An 11,210-nucleotide genomic window follows, 5' to 3' on the forward strand; every position below is an offset into this window, starting at 1 on the left:
TCTGCGGACCTTGAGTGCAATTACTGCGTGCTGTTTTAAAGCTTTTATTGTTGTTAATACTGTTGCTGTGTGCTCTCTGTTTCATTGGCCATTTTCCTGCTGCTAAAGTAGGCTCTGGGGGAGTGGGGTTGGATTCTGGATGTTGTGATGACTGGGAACTTTCAGTATTAATAAGAGTTGACTGCAGCCCCCCACCAACTTTATCCCAGCTCTGGTAATCAGTAGCTGAATTGGGAAATTTGTCTCTGGACACAGCCCAGATTCACTCTAAGCTCTTGTTACAACTGATCTGAGCAACACTAAGTCGGCATCAGCTACTGTACCTCCAGATCTTTGTCTGTCTCCCCAAAAATGAGATCATCATTCATTTCGCGGTGCAGAATCTTTGTATTTACCTGTTGCACTTATCTGTTACACATGCTTAATGGAATGTAGCACATACCAGTCCTTTACACCCGTTAGCTATTTCTAACATAAAGAAAATGTTCTGTTTGTGCACCACTCAAGCTTTCCTGTTGGAACGGCTGCCAAATACAATTTCCTAGCTTCAAGCGAGTGCTTTCTGCCATCACACCAAGCTCGTTCTAGCAAAAGATGGAGTGCATTCATTCACTGACATTACTGTGCTTGGTGGAGCTGTATTTCAAGATTTCCAACATTCTTCTAATTCAGCAGAGGAGAAGCGCAGAAGTAGGTCATAGCTTCCTCTGTGACAGGCAGCAGAAATATAGGGAGTTGCATTGCAGAAAACGACTTACAATGGGAGAGTCTTAAAGAGATCGCATACTGTTTTCTGTAGTCATGGACTACAGTGTCAGAAGGTGCCCCAGAGCGGATCTCAGTCTTGCTCACGTTCGTGTGTTTTCCTCTGCCAGGTGCCGATGTGGAACAGGATGGCAGCTCTCTCCTGGTGCTTGTTCCCAGCGCTCCTCCTCACCACGCTGGCGGTTTCGGACCGTGCTGAGCCTGGCTCCAGAAGCATCAAGAGAGGCCCGAAACAGCCTTCTGCTGGGGGTGTCAACACCCTCCAGGGCCCAGAGCTGTGGCCGCAGCGCAGCGGGCACCATCGGAGGCATGGTGGGCGCAAGGACAAGGCCAGCGCCGGGCTGCTTTCTCGGGGCCCGCCGCCATCCATGGGGCGTCTAGAGGATGATGGGACAGGGTTAGAGGGCTTGAGCCCCGTCAGGCTGGAGCTGGGCCCAGAGGAGAGAAGGGGGAGCAGTCAGGAGCGGGACACGGGCTTCCTTGGCTTTGGGACCCCCTTCCATGAGAGAGACAACCGCCCTCCTGGCAGTGAGGGCACGGGCAAGGGCAGGCGGCACGGGCACCACCTGGAGCACAGGAAACACGGAGGCCGGAAAGACAAGGCCAGGCAGGTCAAAGGTGACAGCCCCACCCGCCAGACACTCTGCAGGGGTCGCCAAACACAGGCAGTCTCTCAGGCCCTGATCGCTCGCTCTGTGTTGTATTCTGCCCAGTTTAGGTACTGCAAGTTTTGCACTGCAAAAAGAAGTCCCTGTGCACCACTCAACCAGGACAGCAAACAGTTTATTGTATGTTGTACACGAAAGTGTTTAAACACCACCAGTCCCCTGATTTCAGGAGACCGAGAGTGTGCCCAAGCAATTAAATACAATTTCTTTCTTTAACATTGTTATTCAAGGCAGAAAAACAAGTGAAGGTCGATTCCGTGCTCCTGCTGCTTGACCACAGGCCTCCTGCCTTGTCTGTTCCTCTCTCTCCAGCCCGCCTGTCCGAGCCTGAGCTGGGCTCTGTGCTAAAGGAAGGGGAGCAGTTTGAGGAGCAGCTCCCAAGTAAGCCCCCGTCGGAGAGTGCAGCCCCACCAACCGCATTGCCCTCCCCTACACCTGGCATCGCCCACAGTACGGCGCTGGTCCCCACAGTGATAAGCGAGGACGCCCCAGCCCCCCCTCCTGCCTCCACCAAACCACAGGTACGCATTTGTCACTCAGAGAGGCAGACAGGTGGAGAGACGGTCAAGATGTGTTTCTCTTCTGTCCAGTTCTTTCAGGGTCTCTCTGCCTGCCTCTTCTATCAGTCTCTGTCTCCACCGGTTTGCCTTCTGTCTCAGCCCAGTGTCTGTTTGTTTGTCTGTTCATGAAACACATAAGTATCTCAGAGAGTCATTTGAATACATAAGTTATACAATGTTGCAGGAGCACGGATTTTGAGGAATATCACACTTCCCAGTTCATGGATGTGTTGATTTATGTATGAGGAGATCGGATTGGCTCCTTCAGATATTTATGTTTCCAGAATCCCTTTGACTTAATTAAAGTCCTCTGTGGCAGGAGGTAACTGGTGAAGAGGATTCCTAGCGTTAATCGAATCTGGCTGGAAAGATTTAATTAAGTTGCTCCTTATTTTATTTTGACACGGTGCTGTCTTATCTCCGAGGGTTAACGCTACAGCTGTTTTCTTTGTTCACACCTCCTGCTTAAATATAGATTCCCCACACTTCTTCCAATCAGTGCCACTCAGGGGGGCTTGTTAGAGAGCATGGAAGAGACCCGGGGGCGCCCTCTCAGAGTGGGGTGTGAGTGTTAACAAAGACAAACCTGTCCTTCTTCGCAACAGCCATCTGCCTGAATGGTTCTCTTAAAGTTACTGTCAAATTTGTGCTTACAGGCTCTTTAACTGCCACCCCCTCAACTGTGTCTATAATTGGCTGTAGATTTACCACCTTGCAGCTTGATTTTATCTGATCTCCGAAGGTAAATGGGAATGCGTCTGGTTAGTACTAAGATAAGAGACCTAAGCAGTTCTTCCCTTTGGAGAAGAATTCCTAAAGCAGTGCTCCGGTATTATGACAAGAGACACTGTTCTATAGGAGGTGCCATGCTTAGGGTGAGATTTTAAACTTAGGTCTTGACTAATAAGTCACTAAGGATCTGATTTCTTGCTATATTCCAAGAAACCGAGGTTGCACAATCTGGTCTTCTTAAAGTCCCCTCTTGAGTCAACTGGTGAAAGCAGTTTCTCATATCTCCACCTTATTCGGTACATGGTGGTGCTCATGCAGAATGGCTGCCACATATCACCCAGGTGGGTGTAGTCATTGTCTATTAAACTGTTCTATGACAGAAGACCTTTCCTTCTTTTCTCTATTTTAGATCCATATTTGCATATTTCTATTTTTAGCATGTAATTGCATACTGTTTCCTACATAAAGCTACACATTCCTAGTCTGAAGGACGCAGCTTTTTTAATGCATATGTTTTCTGTGTGGACCCATAAAAAGTCCCATCTTTAAGCTTGGCAGTCAGAACAGACGCCCAGCTATGACCAAGACTCAGAGGCCCAGTAAATCTCCCAGCTGCTTGTTTAATAAGTCTTTCCTGACGATTCCGTGTCCTCTAAAACAGATTACCATTTTCAATTCACATGCAGGCCAGGCTCCCTTTCTGTGGTCCAACAGCGCATAATTTTACGGTCAGATTGACATTGCTGTTGACATGTGTTGGTGACACAGTGAGTGACACGGGTCAGTCACCCTGACCCTCATTAAATAACCCTGTCGTCTCTCCCCCGCTGCACACCCCACCCCTGGGGACATTGCCATCCTTTTGATGTGCATTGTATCCTGCTATTCTAAACCTGGTTGCTGTGGAGAGGACCGGCTGCATCCGGGCACAGACAGTATCGTTTCGGTGATATACGAGAGCTGTCTGAATTATAGGACAATCTGTTCTGTGTGTAATCGCTGGACCCAGAAACCAATCTGCATGTTCCCTTTGATCAGTTAAGGCTGTTTAAATTGCTGAAGCCTTGCTGCTAAATTAAAGCAGGCAGTGACGCAAGAAGAGCATCTTTTTTTTTCTTGGAGGCCTTCTTATCTTGGGTGCATACGGGCTTCCTATGATACCCTAAATCACGAGTGCTGAAGACCGATCCTGGGAAGCCAGCACCTGATTTTACCAATCACCTGCTGAAGACCAGGGAAATGGTAATTGTGCCCAATGAAGTAAATAATTAGTATTTAAGGACTCAGACTAGAACAGCAATAAGAAGGATTCTGGGCCTTGTAGACTGGATCTTGCCCTAAATGAAACAATGATTTTGATTCTACATGTTGTGGCTGGTGTAACAGCATCCGTATTTCACTGAAGGTGCACAATCAGAAAAACGTGTGTTTGGCATGGGCTTTTCATCCCTGAAAGAGCCCGAGGCTCTTCATCAGGATGGGTTTTGCTTCATCACCACTGTCACTGCACACACTGCATTGGCACCAGGCGATATCTCTGTGCCAACAGCTCATCTACACAGCAAATAATTACTCAACAGGGAGAAAAGTAGGTAGGCATGTCATTGAGAAGTCTCAATTGTTATTTTAGTAGAATATGGGAACTAGAACTTCTGCTCTTTCAAGTAGTTCCCTTGGACCTTTCATGATCACAAGCACCCAGAACCTCTGATTGAAGTCTCATCTGAAGAACAGTGCCTCCTACAGGGCCATGATCCCAGTCACCAAACCATGAGCCTGGTTGGGAACTTTCTGTCCAGATGGAAGAGGTGCCAATCACGGGTTGACGATAGACTGACCAGGAGGAGAACTGAAGTTTGCAGTCCTATTTAGTCATATAATGGCAGCCAATCTAAAATACTGATTGCTCCTGTTGTGGTTTTAATTTCAATCGGTATGACTATTTTAGAAGTTGTCCCAGGGCCGAATGAGATCAGAGGGTGAAGTGATGCCCACCTTGGACATGGCACTTTTCGACTGGACAGACTACGAGGACATGAAGCCGGTAGACACCTGGCCTTCTTCTAAGAAGAAAGGTGATGCATTGACACTCCCTCACTAGCATCTTTAATAACAAATGCTTTGCTTTGTCTTCAGGGTTCATTAGTATACAGCCACACCAATAGATGTGTTTAAAGGATTTCCTCAAAAATCCAAAAGATGTTTAAGATGACAGTTTTTGGCAGGATAAGCTGGCAGTGAATTTTCACTAACACTTCAGCTACATGCCTCTCTCGTGTGTGCTGGCCAGGAGATGCTGTGCATACCTGCAGCTTTGCCAGGCAGGAATGCTATTTCAGTATACAGTTGTCTGCGATTGCTGTGCTGAGGTTTAAACCCCCATTATGTTCTTCACATAAACGCACACAACCGACTGGCGTGTCTAGATTTTGCCAATTGAAAAAAAAACGACTTTTGTCTAGATTAATAAAAACCCTCAACCCAGCGTCCATGTGTTCCTTACGAGTAGCTGGGTTTGGGAGTGGTGCGTGGACTGCTGGGGTGCTGGTTCCTGCAGTGACTCTTATCCCCTGTGTCTGGTGCAGAGAAGCGCCGCAGTAAGAATCTGAGCAGCGGCAACATGACAGCAGATACAGATGCCCAGGCGGAGCCCTGCGACCACCACCTGGACTGCCTCCCTGGTGAGTCTGCCTCCAGCCTCCCCGCCTCACCTCCACAGAGGTTTCCTCCCCGGTGTCAAATAAAGACAGCAGCCATGGGGAGTTTCACTCTGGCCTGTTCGGAAGCTGTTTTGTTTCTGTATACAGTAAATACAACATTGAGCGACAGAGAAACATTTGACTGGCCATTTCCTGTGTGGTTGTCACAGTACCCACAGCCGAACAGCACTCCTTAACATAAATACAGAACAAAAAAAGCATAAAAACTATGAGAAAAGCTATAAGCAAGTAGGGTCATTGAATCCAGCTACCTGGTTTGCAGAACATGGGAGCTGTAATTTTCATCCTTTCCCCTCCACAAACAGAGACAAAAGTGTCATTTGCCTGTATGGAGGTCATACATCAACTGCTTGCTAAGACTTCATCATGTAACAGTCTATCCCTTAACATTTTGCTTGGCTTGACAACATAATTACCTTCTGTCAATAGAATTCGACTTTCTCATTATGTTTTAAAGTCTGTAGATGAAGACCAATGCATATTCACCTGGTGCTGGTGTAGAAAATGTGAATTGAAAATTATCCATCCTGAAAATTGGGTTTTTCGAACTTCCTTCCACTGTTTCGGTGCCCTATCCATCCTGTCTGCACTGTAATCTTCTCATCCTAGCTGGAGGTTAAATGATCATGTAATGTGAGAAAGGTGTCACTTTCTCTTAACTCGTATCCCTTCTTGCATTTCTCTGTTTTAGTCTTTGGTCCTTGGTTAGTCTTTAGGTTTCTGGTTGCTTTCTTGTCCTCTTCTATTGGGGGTTTTTGCAGTGAATCTCATGAGAGCTTTCTGTTTGTCCCAAACCCTGCTCAGGCTCCTGCTGTGACCTGCGACAACATGTGTGCAAACCGCACAATCGCGGGCTCAACAACAAATGCTATGACGACTGCATGTGTGAAGAAGGTGAGAGGCTGGGCATGGGTGGGGACAGGGCATTTTGCTCTCGCTGCTTTAAGGGGCACAGAGCAGAGCAGCATGCACACAGCTGGCCACAAGCAGACTAACAATACACTGAGATTGCAGATTACAGCTGTCTAGTAGGGAAACCCTGCAGGAAATACAGATCTCCCTTATTAATCATCAGGAGCTGACTCTTAATTTGCTCTTCATTGCTAGCAAAGAGAGCACCTGTGGACAGAAATAAAAATCTAACCTTTCTGAAAAAACACTTCTTGCCCTGGTGATTTTTTCACTGTTTCGCTTGCTTAACTATATATTTCAATCTATTTGTCAGTTTTAAAAAAAACTCTTCAGAGCACAGACAAGCTGACATATTTCAGGAAGGAGCATAGCCTTGGTTCCTGGAACAGTTTGGTGATATTCCGGAGTTTGTCTGTGTTACAGTAATACTTTCAGGGTAAATGAAATGCATGAAGGATTAGCTAAGTGGACAAACAATGCATCTGCCTGTGCAGAAGCAGTAATGAAAGTGGTACGGAAACATCTTTTTAACATGTAATTGTTGACATTTAAAATTTTGAAAAGTGGATTTTTATATGACAGGACAAAAGGTTTGTTTACACTGTAATCCACTGTGCTGCATTTCAGCTTTCCTAAAGGATTAATCATTACCATTAATCTTTCTTCTCAACACTGCTGCTCTTCTTGTAGTACTTAGATTTTAATTAGAATGTTGTTTACCAAGCATAATGGCAGCCCAGAGCTTGTTTCATAGAAAGATGAAGAGAGCAGGGTCCTCAGGAAATATGCAATGAGAATTAATGGCTGTTATCTCAATTATTAGCACAGATTGCAAATACTAAAATTGTGCAGTTTAACATCCAGGTCTCATGCAATACCACGCTGTTTAATCATGATTAAGCAACTCACCTGTGCTATACATTATCAATTAATGTGAAACTGAGTATTGCAATAACACATCACTGGTGACTCACTTGATAACCACTACAGCAATGTTTAAACAGCTTTGCACATCTTAAATTTCTTTAGGAAGTTCTTGGTAGGAGGGGTTTACAGCTTTGACAAAAAGATAGGACCACACAATTCTATTTAAAATAAAAACATGTATTTCCACTGTCCACAGGTACTCTTTAAGTGAAAACAGGTCAATCTTAGTTTAAGGCAAAATGTCCTCTTTCTGGCAATAAATGTGTTACATGTACTGTATCATGTTGCTTTAATGTATTTGAATGTTTTAAGAATCTAAAAGTAGAAGAAAAAGTTTGACGGGCTAAAAAACGACCTATTGCAAAGTCATTTCAGATTTTTTTCTGATTCCAAAATCGCAAGAATGCTTAAGCAGCTATTTCCCCCTCCTCTTGTTTCCTGTCCTCATTTCTTCGTGTCCTGTGCTGTCAGGACTCCGGTGCTACGCCAAATTTCACAGGAACAGGAGAGTGACTCGGAGACGAGGACGCTGTGTGGATCCAGAGTCAGTCAACAGTGACCAGGGGTCTTTTATCACCATCTAAAAGAGGAAGAGGCATTCACTGGCCCCAAACCACTGAACAGGGAAAGAGAGAGAAGAAACACATTGTACAAAAGCCAGAGCCAAGGTCAACCCAACCAGACTCGTCTTTTTAGCCTTTTGTATTCATGTTTAGCTCACTTTATTGAAGATTTTGTTTTTCTAACACAACATAAAAAATGATATAAATTCAGTGATTGTCATTCTTGATTTGAAGAGCCCCCAGTAGACGTGTTTTGTTTTTCTGTAGTTGTCTGATGAGGTAAAGACAAAAATAAATAAATGCTGTTTTGAGGCTCAGTTTTTCCTTATGGTTGTTTAAATATTCCCATTATAATAATGACAAAATATCTTATTCTCAATTAATTTATTTGAAATGTTTTAGGGATGCATATCTTTTTAATTGGATTATTCCAAAAGCCAAAATAGACCTCTGTGTTTTGTTTTTCTCAGAAAGGCAGAAAATCAAAATAAATCGAAACACACCTTTATAATATTTCTCTTTCTTTGTGGTATGATTGCTAAGTGCAAAAGTGTTGTAAATTATTTTGCGTTGTTACTCTTAAACTTAAAACAAGCTGTCAACCTGATTTTTAGTCTTTCTGTTGTTCTGTAATGTTCACAGACTTCATTTGATTCTTAGAAGCAGAGTCCCTTTCTCACATTCCCAGTGCTGTCAGAATGCCTGCAAAAAAAGAAAACTGTTTTTCTCATCTTCAGTTTCAGCTTGGGGGTCCTGTTCTCAAGAGAAGAGTGTGAGATGTGTTTTTCAAGGTTTGTGATTAAAAAGCTCTTTGGAATCTAAGACTTTTTTCTACACCGCTGTTTTCTTATGTATAGTAACCGTAAAAGAGGTCTGATTCTTTAAAAGATCCTTAAATAACATACACGTTCTCGTGCTGCATGTGTGTAACCTAAAGTGAATAATGTGAAATCTCTGCTTCAAAAGCTTGATAGCCTTTTAATTTGAAGAAACATTACTGGCAAATGTCAATTGTAATAGACATGTTTGTAAACCACCACCGGGTCTAATCCTAATTCTGTCTCTGACTCTAGCTCTGGGCTCAGAGTTAAGGTTGGGGATGAGGTTAAGGTTAGGATTTAGAGTTTGAATTCATGTAGTGTAGCACTGGAGTATGAGTTAGACCTTCAGTTAGGCCTAGGGTTAGGGTTGGAGCAAGGTTGTGCTTAATGTTAGGATTGGGGCATATGTGAGAGTTAGGACTAAAATAAGGGTAAGGAGAAGAGACAACCTCTTGAGAACAGCTACACTGTGGGAGGTATTCAAGATAAACAGCAAAGATTATGTCAGTGTTAAGTTGAAGTTTGGAGCTATGGTTAGGCTGGATGAAAGTCTGGGAGTTGGGTTGGGGAGGGCTCGTGTTTAGTGTTTGGATTAGTGTTGCAGCTAAGCGTTGTATGGGATAACATGAACTACTCCCAGACCAGCCACACACTGGCTAACTTGTACTATAATTTTTAGTCCTAACCTCTGTGCCCACTTTTGAAATCGCCTTCATCACTGCCCCTGCCACCACCCACACAGTTCCATACATGTTCACCTTTCTCGCATCCTGCACAAGCTTCCTCACGATTGAAAAAACTCTTGCTTTTTATGCAAACATTTATAAAATGATTGATTTTGCTATTTATCTCACCTGACAAGAAGATACAGGTATTTTGACATTCACAATAGACACAATTTTTACTTAATTATTTCACTGATTTGAGTGACTTTTGTAGGCCTGTTTGTAGACAGCCCGAGAGTTTTAAAATGTGCAAATTGAGCTTTTTTCCAGAAGCTCCTCTGTTAATTTCAGGTCAAAGATAAGTAAGACTGCTGTACATTATTATTACATGTTGTAATAACATAAAGATGCATTTCCTCTGTTAATGATATTTATTGACTTATGAGATTTAGTAATGTCACAGATGTTATGACCTTGAGTTCTGGGTGGCCCACTAAACTCTTAGTATTGATCATGCATAAGTTGTAATTTAAGACAAGCTAAATATATTGACAAAATAATTCTCTGATGTGCTGCTTTTTCTAGCTCATAGATACAAGGATGCAGTGCTTTGGGAAGATGTATTTTGTTGATGGAGCTTGTATCCTATTTTTAAAATTCAGTAAACCCTCAGTTTTATAAACAACAGAGGCAAAGTGGTGTCAGGTATGTCTGTTAAATAATGTAGAAAATACATACATATATATGCTTACTGGGTCTTTTAACTTTGAACAGCTACAACACAGTCAGTTGAAATTGTCCATGTGCCTTTTGTAAATATACTAGCTCTTTATTTAGTCTACTGTAAATATATGGTATACAATTTGCTAAAGTAACAAAACATAAATAACTTCCACTGTAAGCAATTGACCTGAATAACAGTACAAACCAATGAAATATTTATTTTTGCTTTGTTTTATTATTGGTGCACTTCATTTTTGTGGGAAAAGTCCGGTAAAAAGAAAATGATTCACTAGGAATAACAGCACCCAAGAATTAAGCGTCCTGAAAGGATTATGGGGTGTTTGATGAAAATTTGACTTAACCTGCTTGACTGAGGGCTGACCCCTTACATAACACAACACCTATGAGTATTTATAATACAAGTGTGCAGTAGAGCTTCTGTATTCACCTGACCAATGAATACAGATTTCTTGACGAATTGTTACGAGTGTGTGAAGGATTGGGACAATTTAGTGTGAAGTAAAAGTGATTTCTTCTGTAACTGACTACCTAAGAGTTTTGCAGTGCTTCTGCAGGTCAGCTCCTAATGAATACCACTGCGAGGCACTCCAGAGTTGCTCTGCCCCTCTGGTAGTGAGGTGGCCAAGCCCAGCCCATCTCCTCATATACGTTAGCTGCAAAGGGTCTACTTGTATTCTTTTTATTTTTGTTGAAAACAATAAAAAAACAATTGAGAAAAAAATGAATGAACGCCCAGTGTGGGTGTTGTGCTGGTGGAGCTGAGGAGTTTGTGATGCGTTTTTGCATCTCCAAGAATTCTACTTAATACTGTATAACAGAGACCCCTTTTCAGTGCCAGTGAATCTGAGCCCCATGTGAATCTCAAACATTCTCCTTAACAAGGAACATGGATATATACAGTATATACTGTATGAAACATCAGAGCACCGTGCCAGGACTGTTCTGAAGCCCCAGGTTGGCTGTTTGTAATTATGTGCAAATGTCTTGCTGTACAAATCACTGCCTTAGCTGAGGAGGCCCACTGGTACAGTATGTAACGTGGAGCATCATCATAGTACAAGCTGATGCAAATGTGAGAGGCAATGATGTACAAGAGGAGTGGTATGAGCACAGAACAAATCACATGTGGCAGC

At 43.1% G+C, this 11,210-nt stretch overlaps 1 protein-coding gene across 1 annotated transcript; it reads left to right on the top strand.

Annotated features, from left to right (window-relative positions):
• The first annotated feature begins 876 nt into the window (after positions 1–876).
• draxina (dorsal inhibitory axon guidance protein a) lies at positions 877–8,669 on the top strand. The gene is made up of 6 exons (XM_088937975.1): positions 877–1,383; positions 1,746–1,954; positions 4,674–4,800; positions 5,311–5,406; positions 6,250–6,339; positions 7,756–8,669. Exons 1-6 carry the CDS (start codon positions 882–884, stop codon positions 7,866–7,868), a joined length of 1,137 nt encoding a protein of 378 aa, XP_088794101.1. The 5' UTR covers positions 877–881; the 3' UTR covers positions 7,869–8,669.
• The last annotated feature ends 2,541 nt before the right edge of the window (positions 8,670–11,210 follow it).

This window comes from Atractosteus spatula, chromosome 20, assembly GCF_055471065.1.
Source record: "Atractosteus spatula isolate fAtrSpa1 chromosome 20, fAtrSpa1.hap1, whole genome shotgun sequence".
Classification (NCBI taxonomy): Eukaryota; Metazoa; Chordata; class Actinopteri; order Semionotiformes; family Lepisosteidae; genus Atractosteus; species Atractosteus spatula.